Consider the following 15,416-nt stretch of genomic DNA (forward strand, 5'->3'; position numbering starts at 1 on the left):
GCCAGTGCGAGGCATCTGCAGAACAAATCGGAGTCTTAAACTCACTGCTGCCTTTTCTTCTTCTTCTTCATTTCTTCTGATTTTTCAAATTTAAGCTTGTCCCCCCCCCCCTTCCCCTCCTCCCTCCAGACTGCCAGGGACCGAGGAGCTGCAGGCGGATCAGCCCGCACATGTATTTAACCCGTTCCTCGCTGCAGCAGGAGCCAACCACCTTCTTCCCTGCAATCTTCGGGTTTCCAGGAGGACCTGGAGCTTGAGAAAAAATCCCCTAGAACTGGGCCGGTGGATCTGAAACTGGGACCTCAATCGCCTTTGACCACGGCGAGAAGCTGGGGGGGGGGGGACAATTGCGGGGAGTGGGGGAGGGCAGGGAGGCGGGCCAGATGCGAGGGAGAAAACCAGAACCCTACAGAGCACGCCCAATCCAAACCTTCCTGGTGCTGTGTGGCCGGGTAGAGGGGAAAACTCGGCAGCCTAATCTGGCCAGGAGGAGGACGTCGATATTTTGGCACGAGGGGAGCCACTGAAGGAGGACCCTATCCTTCCGAGGGACCGTAGGAGGTGACGCCCCTGGGCCTCCGTGGGCACGTCTGGCCGTTTTCGATGTGGCAACCCCCATCAGCCAGGATAATGATGAGGCAGGTACAACCTAACTGGTTCGCAGCCCCCGACCCCCGCGCCTCCCGGCCACCCCTCCCACCCCGAAGCTTTTCTCTGCGTCCGTTTCGGCCTGAACTGTTCTAGTGCTTCTTAGTGCTTGACCGACTTCCGTAACAATTACAAGGGATTTGGATTTTCTGAACCCGAACCCTATCTGAAACGTAGAGTGGGCTGCTTATTAGACACCTCGAACGACAAGGCAGGGCGGAAACGGGATACTCGCTCCCCTCCCCCAACGGCGCGTGAGTCAAAAGGTCCTGGCGAGAGGAGCTCGAGGAGTGGCTGAAACGGCAGGGGGAAGCGAGGGGCTTGGGGATGAGGCCCACCGCGCACCGGGTCGGGGAGGAGGGCAGGAGAGCGGCAAGGGCTCAGAACTCCTCTCCTAGGCTCCTCAACCCCTAAGTGATACTCTTTCCCCACGTAGCTCGATGTCAAATGGGCGAAAGCGAGATGCCTTAACAAGGTAAATTTAGGCAGAACGAGCTCGGAGCAAGTGAGGTCTCACGGGCAGCTAAAATTATCTACAAATAAGATATTTTGCTCCCTCCCCTCCCTGATCCTTTCCTCGAATGAAGGTACCGGTGGGGACATGAGCCTCACTACTTTCGAGGCGCCCTGCAGAGGTGGCTGTGGCTTGGCTTTTCTGCTTCTTGTGCTGTCCCTGCGTGCAGCCCGGTGGGGTGCTTGGTCGCAGGGCCCGATCCTAGTTTGGAAGGAAGGGGCTTGGGAGAAGTTGGAAGCTGGGTGGCTTGGGATGCTCCGGTCCATCCCCCTCTCCCTGCCACGCTCACGCTCGCGCAAACACACCAGCGCACAGCCGCCCCTCCCTTGGTCCCTCTGCCCCCCCGCCCCCATACCTCTGTGCTGCGACCTCCCTAGACCGCCGGCACAGCGCCTGGGTGCTGGCCCCCCGCCTGCGCCAGCGGCGAGCTCGCTGGGGAGCGATTGTCCTTGGGTGTGTTCCTGGTGTGGGGTGGGGGGAGGAGTGGCGGTGGGCTTGGTAGGGGGTGGGGAGAGATCTGGAGCTGGAAGGGTCTAAGGTTCGGAGGAGGAGTTTATGCTTCAGACCCGATCCGCCTGAGGACAGGGGAAAGAAAGGCCCTTCTGCCTTGTAAAGAAAATCTTAAAGAAAAAAGAAGAACAAAAAAAATTTTTTTTTTCAAGAAAAAGAACAAATAAGAAAGGCCGAAGACATTAATTAACATGTAAAATGTTATGATACATTGAATGTTTCGTTTTTTCCTGGATCTCTAAAAGGGAAACCAAGCGTGGGGGGGTTACTGAAGAATAACTACTGATTTGGAAGTTTTTCTTTCTTTCTTTTTTTTTTTTTAAGAGGGGCTAGGAAAAAATGACCCCGTCCCCGCGGTGGCCCCCAGAGCGCAGTCCGCGGGCTGGGGCGCGGGCCTGCGCGGCGCGGGGGCGGGCGGTGCGGCGCCGAAGGGGTTAAGGCGCTGAGCGCGGAGCCATCTGGCCGGGTTGGCTGGTTATAACCGCGCAGATTATGTTCACGGGACTCAGAGTTGAAGGCTCCGCTCCCTACCGAACAGCTCCGCGCACCGCCCCGCGACACAGCCCGGCGCAACTACTTTCTTCCTTTTTCTTTCTTTCTTCCTCTCGTATTTCCCCCGCTGGGTAGTGGCTGCAGCGGGGTGGGGGAGACTTTGAATGACCGAGCTCGCGTCCACCTTTCTCTTCATGTCGACGTCCCTGGAAACAGTCACACGGATGCCATGGTTACTTCTGCCACGGTAAGGGGAGGCATTGGGCACGTTGGGTGGGCAGTTCCGGGGCTGGGGAGGCCCAGGTGTGGGGGGATTTTCCAGTGGACCAGCGCGGTAGGAGCCCAACTCCGCACCCCGCCCCACCCCCATAACACCGCACTCACTTTCCCGGGCTCGTGCTTTTCCCAAAGTTTGCACCGGGATCTGCCCAGGCCTAGGCGCAACCTCAACCATCCCCCTGCACACACACACACACACACACACACACACACGGACACCCCTCCCCACCTCCTCCTCCTTCTCATCCCACCGCTGCCCAAGAAAACTGCCCTCAATCTGGGAAAGTGATCAGGTTTTAAGGGACCTGGATTGGGGGTGGGGGGCGAAGGCTGGGGGAAATGGGGACGACGGAAGGGCAGCAAAGGGATTCAACAGAATCACCCCCCTCATCCCTGTCCCACCCGTCTCCTCCTCCTAGAAGTCTCCCGGCGCATCCTGTAACAAAAGGGGGTGGCGGACAGACAGGGAAGAGTCAAGGGTGCCGCCTACTCCCAGCACGCGTCCCGCACCCTGCCGGCCACCGCGCCTGGTTCTCCCCTCGCCCCAACACAACTCCAGCCGGGGCGTCGGCCCGGGGAGGGGACGCGGAGCTCAGGACCTGGACGGTCGCTTCCCAGTTTGGGGAGTTGCGACTCTCAGCCCCGCGCCATGTACCTGCGTTGGAGTCCCTCAAAAGCTTTCTCGGAAACGACTGGTCGCCCCAGGGTTGTCTTGGCTAACGCTCACCCGGTGTCTAGCCCACCCTAGGTCTTTGCACAGATGTTGAATCCCGCGCGAGGCCCATACATCTGAGACTACGCCAGGGAGCGGCAGGCACCGGGGCCGGGCCGTCCCTGGGGATTTCCTCGCGGGTTTTCACAGGCTGTTCTAGGAGCCTGAGCGGTGGCGGGGGAAGGCTGGGACACCCGGGGACCCGCGGAGTTGGTCGGAGTTAAAAGGACCCACAACGGACCGAACTGCCCCATTGCCCCAGAACTCTGCTCAGTGGTGGATGCTCCTGATGAGATTTGGGACGCTTGGGAGTTCGGGGAAAGGAGGGGCGGGTGGCCAGGGGCTGCGATGGGGGAGGAGGACTCTGTAGCTCCCGCGGGCGCAAGCGGGTGCGCGGCGAGCAGGCACTTCTCCTCGGCGAGAGTTCGGCTGCTGTGTTCCTTCATGTGCGCCTCACATGCACGGCGGCACCCAGGCCCCTGCGCCCAGCCGTGCGGAGGCTGCGGGCGAGCGAGGATCCCTCTTTCTGGAATCCCAGCTCCGGTGGGATTCCAGGTGGGGAAACACCGAACAGACCGCCTGGCCTGGACCCCTGGCGGCGGCGGCAGGTTCAGAGTCAGAGCGCGCGGCTCGGACTGAGCTGGAGAGCTGGGGGCACTGGGCGCCTGTGGACTTGTTTATGTGTGGGGGGCGGTGGGGGCGGGGGCTGGCGGGAGAGGGGAGCGCCGAACTGGTAGGTGCTTGTCCTGGAGTCTGAGGTTTATAACTCAGCCCATTACAGAATGTGCTGCGCGATCCCCTGTTTTAATAAAGAGACACCCTCTCCCACCCCGCAGAAACAGCGAACGAGGAAAACATCTCAGCGCTTGTCCTAAATGTCAGGGTGGGAGAAAGTTGTAACATAGAGGGGACTTTTCCATCGGTTCTGTTTTCACAAAGCTCAGAAATTCTGCGGCGTGCTCAGCCTGCCCCTCTCCCGCCCTCAATTCCTTCCTGACATGTGGCACAAAGAAAGTTGAGAGGTAGAATTCAGAGGATAAAACGCAACTGCCTCTGCCTTAGGCTCAGACAAGCAGACTTGGGTATGGCGCTGGGTTAGGAGAGGAAAATAAAGGAGGCTCCAGCAAACGGTGTTGAAGGAAAGTAGAAAGTCTCGGGCGCTGGCCCTGGAGAGAGAGTGTGAGGTTTTGTGCTGGTGAGGACTGCATCATGGCTGGCCTTAGAGGGTTTGGTTCAGTGTGGAGGGGGTTGCTTTCCTATGGAGGGAGACTGTGACCCTTGGGTGGCCAGGGAAGGATGGGGAGGTGTTTCCCAAGTCTCTGAGTGTGAGTGTAGGGGGAGGCTAAAACGCGGGCACCCTATCCTGCTTTGCATGCCTCAGAGGTGTGCGTTTCTGGGGAGTCTGTTGGATGGGCATCTGTGTGCACAGCGGGAGGCCAGAGCTTGTGGGAACATAGGTGTAGCTAATGCGAAATCTGTGCCTACGAAGGGTGTCAGAGCAGGAGGAGAGGTGCAGTGTGCTGAAGACAGATGGCTTGTGCTTGCCGGCACAAACACATGGAGTGGGTGTGGTGTGGGAGGGTGGCTGTGTGTGTGAGCGAAAGGTGGATGCGTGTGGAAGGCTGGGCGCCTGCAGATTACCAAGGGAATGTGTGCATGGGGCAGGGAAAGATTATCCGAGGAGAGCCGAGTGTGAACTTTATGAGTGTGCCCTGGGAAATGTGGCTGGAATGGCATTGGGGCACGTGGGGGATAGAAAAGTGTAGCTCAGACACTCTTTATGGAGAGAGAAGGGCATTTGCAGGGAAGGATGCTGGGTCGTTGTTTGCCTTTTCCCCTCGCTACGGAGGAGGGAATTGGAGAAGCTTAGAATGAAGGCTGTACGTTTAAGGAGAAAAGTCCTCCTGTGTTGGCCTTGGGTGGAAATAGGAAGGGACGTGTGCTTAAGATTGGAGTGAGTGAAGGAATCTGTTTTGCATGCTCAGCGGCAAGGATGCACGTTGCATAATGTTGTATAATGGGTTTCTCATTTAATAGCGGAATTCACTATCACCAATTAATATTGATAATCAATTAAAATTAATGGAATACGTACTGGATTCTCAGCCCATTGCTTGCTACTGGGGCATGGCACACTGCCCTGGAAAAATTCCTGCTCAGGGCTCAGCTGACTGCTGCAATTTTGCCAGGAATGGAGAGAGCTCGATGCTTGTTGAGGTTTCTTCAAGGTCTGTAATTCAGTTTCTGGAGATGTTTATGGATCTTGGAGGCCAAAGGGAAGATGACTTGAAACATATCTGTGGCTTTGTAAAAAGAGGGCGTAAGGATAGGGCTGAGGTATACTTCTGCATGTTAGGGAAGGAGCTGGAGGGTGTTGCTGTTTCTTGCAGGGGGTGTGGCCAGGAATGGGAGGGTGCTGAGCTTCAGGTCAGAATGCAGGTCCTGATCCATTGGAGGGCTGAGTTTCTGAGAGTGGGCTGTGCCTCCTTCCTAGCGGGAACCAGACTCCTGCTAGGTCTGGTAAAGTGGTGATCAGGAGAGATGTGGGCCGGGAATACTTGTTCATCTTTGATATTTTCTGGGCTGTGAGTGTAAAGCTAACCTGAGAGAGAGAGAAAGAGAGGGAGAGTGTGTGTGTGTGTGTGTGTGCGCGCGCACTGAGGGTTGGAGCAAATTAACTGGGGGAAAACTAGGGAAGAGGGATAGGAAAGGCATATATTGTGGCTCTTGTGAAGGGGTGCAGTGTGTGTTTGTGCAGGAATTCTACGTGTCTGGGGAAGGGTAAAAAGGGGAGTGAGGGTAAGGTGACGTGGGTTGGGTTCACACCCTGAGATAACTACTGAAGCAATGGAATCAGATCAGGATGTGCTTTTGTGATGCACCGATCCTCCTGCCTGGACCAGGTGATAGAGAACCCCACTTGGTCAGGCTTTGATCCTGGAATGGCAATTGTTCGGGGGGGGGGGGGGGGGGGGACTTTGGACTTTATTTGACTCAAGACATTTTTTAATTCAAATTATAGCTGTGCCATTTTAAGGTTCTACCTTATTTTTTAGGAGAAATTCGTCTATGTAAGAGACGGTTGACATGGGGCTTGACCGTTGGTCAGCAGGTGTGGTGGCAGATTCTCTGAGGGCAGTGTGGTGAAGTGCAAGGCTCTGATTGGGGATGCCTTGATTCTAGTCCTGTTCCGTCACTTTGGAAAGTGTGACTTTGAGAACATTTTCTAGTCTCTCTAACTCTCTGTTTCTCTCTTTGTAAAATCGCAATGTCTGTAATGACTCAACAGGAGGAATGTTTACTTCTCTTTTCCCCCCATCAAAATTTGGTATGTTTAGTTGTACCAAGATGAAATCTAATTGAACACAGGTGCCAGCATCTCCACTGCTCACCTGCTGTGTAAACGAAACTTTCCATAGCTGCCTCAGTTTACTCACTCATAAAGTGGAGGTAGCCACACCTAGATGATAGGTGATGGAAATCTGTAAGGTCTTTGAACTATGCAGAAGAAAAGTAGTCTGACAATCAATGTTATTAATTATCAGAGATGGACATTTTTCTAATTTTTTAATATTGGCTCTGCAGACCACAATGCCAAAAAAATGTGATTTTGAGAACAGAGAAAATAATGATTGTCCTCGGCATAGCCACCATTTGAATAAAACAGGAGTAAAGTCTGGCCATTCTATGTTAGGTCAATGTCTAGGTCTGTTTTTCTCTAGACTGTGGGTCCTTATCAGACAGAAGCCTGCCTGGTAAGAGGAGAGCCTGGGCTTTGGGTCTGTGAGGTTCTGCCTGCCCAGGACAGCAATTTGGGTATGGCCCCTTTTTCCAGAGATGCAGATGGAGGCACAGAGGGGCGAGGAAACCCACTGAAACCTCCGAGTCCTCCCAGAAGTCAGCACATGCTGTCAACTCCTGGCTCGGAGTCAGGATCCCATCCTTGAGTTCAGTGGCCATAAATAGTCAGAAGCTAAGCTATTTCCATGAGGCACTAAACCAATTCTGTTGCTTTTCTTGGCGAGATTGGGCCAATTAAGTTGATTGGAAGAGGTCACTGCTGATGGAGCTCACATTCCCCAGGCGGGACAGGCCAGCAGAGTTTAATTACATAACATTTCCCATCTCTGCCGTTCCACTCCCAGATGTATCAGATGGTCAGGCCTCTCCGTTCCCCGCCATTCAGTTGAACAGACGGCTTCTGCTGCAGGCTCCTCCAGACCTTTGACAGCGCTCCCAGCCCGCTGGAGAGAATGCAGATCTGTGTGTTGGCTGGAAGTGAGAGAGGGGATTCGGGCCGACACGGAAGATCTTTGAAACCCACCACCCTGCTTCAAGCCTCACCAGCTGCTGTTTTACTCTTTAATGAGGCAGGCAGTTTCTGGAGTTGGGGATGTTGAACTAATGACCGTTGCTAGGGTTTTAGATTTAGTTTTATTTAAAATTGAGTTTGTTGGAAAAGGACCAAATCTTCTACTGGAGACAAGCCTAAGCCCCGTGTGGTGCTGCTGATAAGGTCTGTGGATGTACTTTGTGCATGGACAAGCATGTGTGCAGTGAGAGGAGACCATGGGATGTATGCGTGTGTGCGTGCTGGGAGACACCTGAGCACAGGAACTGCCCTGGGTGGACAAGGGGCGTTGGTAGAGCTTATGTTATGGGTGGCAGGTATCTGGGTACCTGGCTCAGATTGGATTGTCATCAGATTGCGTCTTGCAGGTGGGCCAGCTCAAAGAAAAAACTGGGGGCAGCTTCTTTCAGATTGTTTGTGTTTGGGGATGTGGGAGCTTGAAGCACAAGGCCAGTGTAGATATTGCCTCCTCCTTGCCTGGATGGATTTCTAGCAAGATCAAGACTAGGCAAAGCCTTTCACAGGACTCACTTTAGAACCTGTGAGAGCACAATAGATGGCCCAACAACTTTTAAAGTATTTTGTTGTTAGTTTTCCATAACCCAGCCTTTCATTTTATCTAAAAATATCCAGGGGCTAGAGATTGCATGCACTCCCACATGATCAGAAAGCTTCTGATGTTCCTGTCCTCATCTGTGTCATTGTCCTCCTCAAACAGTATTAACTGGGACCCACTGAGGGCTGGCTGTGGCTCTGGGCGTCCTCACAGGACAAAGCTCTGACTGTGGTTGGGTTGGAAAAGGCAGATTTTGAAGTGAAATTTGTGTGGTCTGTTGTGATTTCTCACTTTTTAGCAACGTCTCCAGAGAAGACATTTGCTGAGCCCCAGATGTTTTAGGATTCGTTCGGTTAGGGATTTTTTGAAAGAATTAAGGTTCTCAAACTTTCAAGGCCAGAGTTGTCAGACTAAATGATAGTTTACTAATCTCAAAAGACCCCAGGCCAAGGTAATCTTAAACAGCATGAGGTGGCAGGCAGGTGGCCTGCTGACTTGCAGGGGGGGGCCCAGGCTCAGTGACTGAGCTCTGTCACTAATGAGCTGTTGTGTGACCCTGAGCATTCTCTCCAGGCTCTGATCTCCCCATCTGTAAATGAAGGGCTTGAATTAGAAGATCTCAGAGTCCCATTCCAGTTCTGCTATCCTAGGATTCTACAGTGGCCCCATCCTCCTACCTAATCAGTGCATATATGCCTCACTTGGAGTGTACTTTGGCACACCCTTAATGAGCTCCTGTTTTTATCTCTGGGGAATGGATGAGTCAAAGGCAGAAAGGCATGTAAAGAATTTGCCAGAGTGTTTCATTTTGGCCAGGAATGCTCTAGACTTTGGCTTAGCCTGCACAGGGTGTGTAGGGCTGAAAGGGGTTGGGTTTGGCTTTTTGGTAGGCCTGGTGCTAATCATTCAGCTTCCACCTGAATATCTTCAGTGACTAAGGTTAAGCGCTCACCTTTAAGATGATTGATGATGATAATGATAGTTAATATTTGAGTTATTATTGGATGCCAGGCAGTATTACAAATATTACATGGCATTATCTCAGTACCTCAAATAACCCCATTTACATATGGGGTGTCGAGGTTACCTGAGGTTACGGGAAGTGCTCATGGTCACACACTGGGTGTTGATGTGCTGGCTTTTCAGCCTGAGGCCTGTGGCGTAGGTCCCTGTCCATCATTTGCCAGTCAGATTCTCTTTTCTGCATATTGTGATGTCATCCAGATGGGAGCTGGTTCCATAGTGTTTTGCAAATTTGGTCATCCCACAGGGTAACCTGCTCCACTGGAAGGGTCCTTTTCATGTGCAAGACAAATGTTTAGGTTTGTTAGCCACCTGCTGGCAAGCATGTGTCAGATCTGTCTTAGCTTCCATCTGCCCTCCCCCTTTATATCCCATTCTGTTGACAAGGGAATCTGCCCTTACAGAATGCAGGTATTGATTTAAGCCACAATTGCCTCCTTGTAAACTCTGTAACATTGGAGCTGGACATCTGGTTTTGATCCACACGCCCACGAGAGGTGGTAGGTCTCAGCATTCCTGAGTTCTGGAATTGCACAAAATTGAAGTAAAAGAGAGTATGAATGGAGAACATGAGGTCTTTTCAGAATTCGGAAAATGTCTTTCCTTGATAGGCTAGGGAACTCGCACCATTCAGACTTGGGGCCAAGGTTAAGGTAGATTTCTTGCTGGGAGGTTGGGGGGTGCGGTTGCTGCTCGGGACTGGGGTCCCCAGGCTGTGTTTGCTGCAGAGCAGAGCAGCTGCAGAGGCCTCTGGCCTAGCGCTTGCCTCTGCGCCATTCTCTGGGCAGTGCCAGAGTAGGGGAGCCCGGGATTCTCGAGATGGATGTCTCCCCCTTTGAAGGCTGTGACTGAAGGCTCTTGTTCTTTCTTCCTCCACTGGTTTCCCACATAAACATTTTTAAGGCAATTAAGGAGAGATGACTTGGTTCTGTTGCTTAGAGGCATTTGCAATATTCAAATAAATATAGAACACGAACCTAATGCCTGTTTGTAAGAGCTCAAACAAGTGTTTACTTGTTTAAAACGATTTTTCACGTGTGGTGGTGATACTTTTTCCCTTCATGTAAGGGCTGTAGCCTCTTTTTTTAGGGGATAGCCAGGTTCTTGCAATTTAAGACCTTCTTTCTCTGTTTCTAGGTCTAAGTCCCCAGCATTTAAAAATATCCTCCCCCTCTGGCTCCAGATTATCCCTTAGGGACTATGTTTCAAGTTCCCAGTCTGGGATTCATTCCATCCTGTGTCTAGCAGACCTGCCTCTGATGGTCATAAGGTACTTCCACTGGGTTCAAGGGAAGATGCAGCTCTGGAAATCACCTGATCTCCCAACAGGTGTGTCCCGTGGTGGGGAAGCAGCCCGGCCCCTGATATGCAGCTGGCCACCCTGAACAGCTTGCCACATTCTTCCTGCAAAGGACCCAGACTAGCTGTGTGATTTGAGCAAATCGCTTTCCCTCCATGGGCCTGTCTTTCCTGTCCTGGAAAAGGAGGGAATGGACTCATTAGAGCTGTGGTCCCAACCCTGGGCCTGTGGACGGGTACCAGTCTGTGGCCTGTTAGGGACTAAGCTACAGAGCTCCGTCCCCACCCATCCTTGGAAAAATTGTCTCCCACAAAACTGGTCCCTAGTGTCAAAAAGGTTGGGGACCGCTGCATTAGAGGTCAGAAATACCCTAACACAGTGACAGTTCAGATATTCCATTCATCTGCTCCCCAGCCTCACTGCGGCCCATGCCTGGGATTTCCAGGTATCCCGCTGGCCCGGAGGACTTACGTAGGGAAATGTGGAGGGGGTGGAGTAGGAAATTAAGTTATGTGCTGCCAGATAAGTCATTGAACATATGGATGAGTGCATGTTTATAAAGCGCTGAAGAAGCAAGCTTGCCAGATTTGTGGCAGTTCTTGGATTGGAAGTTAGGAGTATAAGGAGAGGTTTATGTGGGATGAAATTGTCTGTGGGTAGCTGAATTCAGTAAGCTAAACCAGAGAGCTCCCAGACTATGAGCAGGGAGAGCAAACTCCACCTCTAACTCATCCAGAGACTAACTGCCATTTGAGGAAGTCCCTGAACCCCACCGGCTCTCACTTTCCTCATCTGTTGAATAAATAAGAGAGTTAAGGGCTACTGGCTTAGATGATCTATAAAGTCTTTCCCACCTTATCATTAAATTGTGGGAGTTGAGGGCTGGTAGAAAAATCTGGATGGATGGATGGAGAGAGGGAGAAGGAGATACCCTCAAATGGCTTAAATGTAGAAGGAAATGTTCCAACTGCAAAATGATATGAGTGGTAGAAATATATATCTATACGTGAATTGGAGATGGCATTGGAGGATATATTCTGTGTGCATATTGTGTTTCAAATGCTTACCCCTCCACCGTCGTCAGTGGTATTAAAATCACATCTTAGCTTAACCATTGCCTCCTCCAGGAAGCCTCCCTGCATTTTCTCAGAGGGCCTGGGGCTCCCTTCCCAGCCTCCCTGTGCTATACCACTTGGCAGCCTGTGTTTAAGTTGCATTCCTATCTTCTGCCTAGAACATGAGCTTCATGAAGAAAATGATCCGTTGTTTTCATCTTTGTGTCCCCCACACTTTGAATAGTGTCTGCCACAGACACCTGTTGGGCGAGTGAATGCATGGCTGGTCACAGGTGAGTCAGACTGTGCAGCAGCAATAGGACAGCACCAGGGACCGGGCCCGGAGAGGTAGAGTCTGAGACCTTGCTGAGGGTCCAGAGCCTCGTGCTCTCTGTGTCTCGCACTGGGCCTGTCCCGAGGCTGAGGTCATGAATGCTCACCGCCTGCCCACCCGGAAAGGCTGTTCTTGCTCTCTCCACCTGTCTAGTTCGTCCGCAAATTTGGGCTCTTGTTCATGGGAAATCGGGTGTCATTGCACATGAAGTGGGGCAGTCCTTCTTTAGACACTCATCTAAAGAGAAAGCAGCTCAAAACACACGTGTAGAGATTATTCAGTAAGCGTCCTATTCACAAGCGTCTAGCCCCTGTGCTAGACATTGAAGAAAATGTAGAAATGACTGACACGGCCCTGGCCTCGGGGTCTGGAAACTGCGGAGGGAGACAGACAGGTTACGATCCCTGTGCTCCAGGGAGGGAAAGGTGAACAGGGAAGATGGATGCGGGGTTCTCACTTCGGGTGTTGCTTTTTAGTGTGGACGATGACAGGGAATCCTCTCGGTTCAGGAGCAGGCTGGAGGGTCCGGAATGGTCTTCACTTCTGCATAACAGTGGTTTTCTCGTCCTTGAATTCTCAGAGCCCATTGTGACGTGAGCCCTCGGTTCTTTGTGGGGAGAGTTTGCGGGGAGATGTACAGGTGTTGGCGCTTGGGGGATGAGTAGGTGTGTGTGCTCACGGGGGTGCCTTTCAGAAGTACCCCTGCTTGTGGCTGCAGTCAGTACAGGCAGGGGAGGCGAGTCCACCACAGACCCTTAGGCTCTGCTTCTTCCTCCTGCTTAGCTGCAGTGACTGTCTCTGTGACCACTTCTGACACAGGGACAGACTGCCATCTACTGTCCACTTCTGTCGTCTGAGTCCATCCTGCTCAGGGAGCGCCTTGGCATTTTTTTTTTTTTTTCACATCCTGCTTTTAATGGGTCCAGACACCAGAAGAAATAGACATCAGGTCCTTATTTAGTAATTTCTTTAGAATTTCGAAGGGAGCCTTTAGAAAAACATATAATGCATCTGTTAGATGGTTTTCTCATCTGCTTACCAAAAGCGTTATTTTAAGAGGACCACCCTGCCGCTACTGAGTCGTCTGAACCACTGTTCTGGTACCATGTGGAATACCAAGAGGTAAAAGGCAAGGCCTTACCTTCGGCAGCCTTGCAGTCTAGTTGGAAGTAAAGGACAGACTTGCAGAGAAACAGGCAATAGAATGTGGCAGCATGTATTTGGTAAGAGGAGAATGGGTGGCAGGGACTGCAGCAGCTTTGGGAGTTTGGAGGAAGGAGGAGTCCTTGTAGGCTGGGGCGATTGGAAAGACAACTGTGGGCAGCTTGACAGGGTCTACTGTTAGCAAACCTAGTGTTTAAGAAGAGACCCCAATCCCATTATTGGGCATCTACCCAAAAGAACAAAAGACATTCTATAAAAAAGACATCTGCACCCGAATGTTCATAGCAACACAATTCACAATTGCAAAGATGTGGAAAGATCCAAGTGCCCATCAATACGTGAGTGGATTAATAAAATGTGGTACATGAATACCATGGAGTACTACACAGCTGTAAGAAACAATGGTGATATAGCACCTCTTGTATTTTCTTGGATAGAGCTGGAACCCATTCTACTAAGTGAAGTATCCCAAGAATGAAAAAATAGGCACCACATGTACTCACCATCAAACTGGTTTCACTGATCGTCACCTAAGATCACATTCAGGAATAACATTAATCAGGTGTCGGGCAGATGTGGGGGGGGGATGGGTGTATACATACATAATGAGTGCGATGCGCACTGTCTAGGGGATGGACACGCTTGAAGCTCTGATTCGGGAGGGGAGCGGGGAGCAAGGGCAATATACGTAACGTAAACTTTTATACCCCCATAATATGCTGAAATAAAAAAAAAAAATAAAAAAGAAGAGACCCCTGAGAGCTGAGTGATGTCATGGGGTTTTGGGGACCCACAGAGCTTGAGGTCTAGTCCTGCTTCTGTCAATCGATCCTGGCCTGTGACTCAGAGCCTCAGGTTCCTCATCCCCAAGTGAGGTTATTGGTCTTCTTGTGGTCTCGGGGCCCTCCCTGCCCTGGCCCTGCGTCAGGTGCCACCCTTGCATGCAGTGGGAGGTGGTTTCTTGGTTTCCAGCTTGTCAGGGAGCAGTAAAGCCTCTTGGGTCCTGCGCATGGAGGGCACTTGGATGTGGGGCCCTGAGATGACAACCCGCACACAGTGGAAGAGAAAGAATTTCCTCCAGGGGAATCTCAGGCGGTGTGCCAATGCACAAGGGGGTGAAACGTTCCGTGAAGCCTGTGCGCTACTTCTCTCTAGAGCTTTCCTAGACTTTCCTTCCAAACGTGTATCTGCGTGACGCTTGAATCAAAGCTAGCTCCCCCAAAAGAAATTGCATTAGTATGTTAGCATTGATCATAGCTCAAGTCTAAGATTTCTTCACATTAAAATTCATTCTAGTATAGTTTTTGTGGATTTTTTTTAAGTATCTGAGACTTTTTGATGGCTGTGGATTAAAATGGGGCAAAGGTTGTTTTCCATAACTTATTCTCCTATTGTCTCTTTTTTCTCGTTTTTTTAGCATTTAAACTATCACCAAGTAAATATTCAGTGTGTTTATTGCATGTTCATGTCTTTCCGTGTGTGTGTGTGTGTGTGTGTGTGTGAGAGAGAGAGAGAACATGAGAGAGTGATACTTCAGACTGTGGTCTATTAGCAAGTCTAGGAAATCAAGTTGAATTCGGGTTGAGTTACCGGTTGAGAGACCTCAGCTCGTCACTATAATCCTCTGATATTTCCCTTTTACTTTTTGGGTGTTGTATGAATCAGAAACACATCTTCCCAGTCTCCCCTTCAGTGTTTAGATCTCCTTTTGGGGCAGCTGTATAAAGTTACTGTCTACAGCAAGTCTCCTGAGTTCTTTGGGGGACTGCCCCACAGAGGCCCAGTCAGGGATGGAGCTATTAGGGAAGGTCAGCTTTTAGACTAAGGGCAAAAAATGTTAGGGGGTTGGAGAAGGATTCCAGTTGTCCGTCATGTGGCTTCCTGTGGCGTGCTGATGTCCGGGACTGTTGTCCACAGGGAGAGGGTGAGCAGGGACTACGTAGAGAGAAAGGGAAATTCTCCCCAAACCCACCCATGTTTAGGGACATAATCAGTTTCCAGAAATAGACATGGAACCAAACAAGCCCAGGAAGTAATTGGGAAGCTTCCTGATGGTTTGTGATGTTATCTGTAGTCTGGAGCGAAAGCAGAAGGAGACGGGGGAGCAGAGAGTTCCAGGTAGAGGAAACCGCATGGGAAGAGGCCCCAAGGTGAGAAAAAGCAGGGGCCTAAAGGACTGAAGGAAGTCCAGGTAGGTGGCACACAGCCAGCCGTGCACAGGTGGCTGAGGGCTGACTCGCTGTCCCAGGGGAGTGGGGAGTTATGGAAGAGTGGGAGGGCACAGTCAGGCCTTTGTTTTTAGAGAGGTAGCTCTGGCTACAGTGTGGAAGGTGGCTCTTAATAGTGTTCAATGAGAGAAAGAAGACTGACAATTGGATCAATGGAAGAATGAATGAGTGAGTGAGCAAACAAATGAATGAGATATGCAGAGGGAGAGTTGCAAACCTGGTTTGATCTCTGGTCACTTTGTCCAGTGCT

The 15,416-nt window shown here is 51.3% G+C and overlaps 1 protein-coding gene across 1 annotated transcript in view; it reads left to right on the plus strand.

Moving 5' to 3' along the window:
• The first annotated feature begins 2,175 nt into the window (after positions 1-2,175).
• Positions 2,176-15,416, plus strand: part of NTF3 (neurotrophin 3) — a 60,942-nt gene continuing 47,701 nt past the window's right edge. Inside the window, exon 1 of the mRNA XM_069490832.1 lies at positions 2,176-2,411. Coding sequence (XP_069346933.1) covers positions 2,394-2,411 — 18 coding nt within the window. The 5' untranslated portion in view covers positions 2,176-2,393. The remainder of the gene's footprint in view (positions 2,412-15,416) is intronic.

Source organism: Eulemur rufifrons, chromosome 16 (assembly GCF_041146395.1).
Source record: "Eulemur rufifrons isolate Redbay chromosome 16, OSU_ERuf_1, whole genome shotgun sequence".
NCBI lineage: Eukaryota > Metazoa > Chordata > Mammalia > Primates > Lemuridae > Eulemur > Eulemur rufifrons.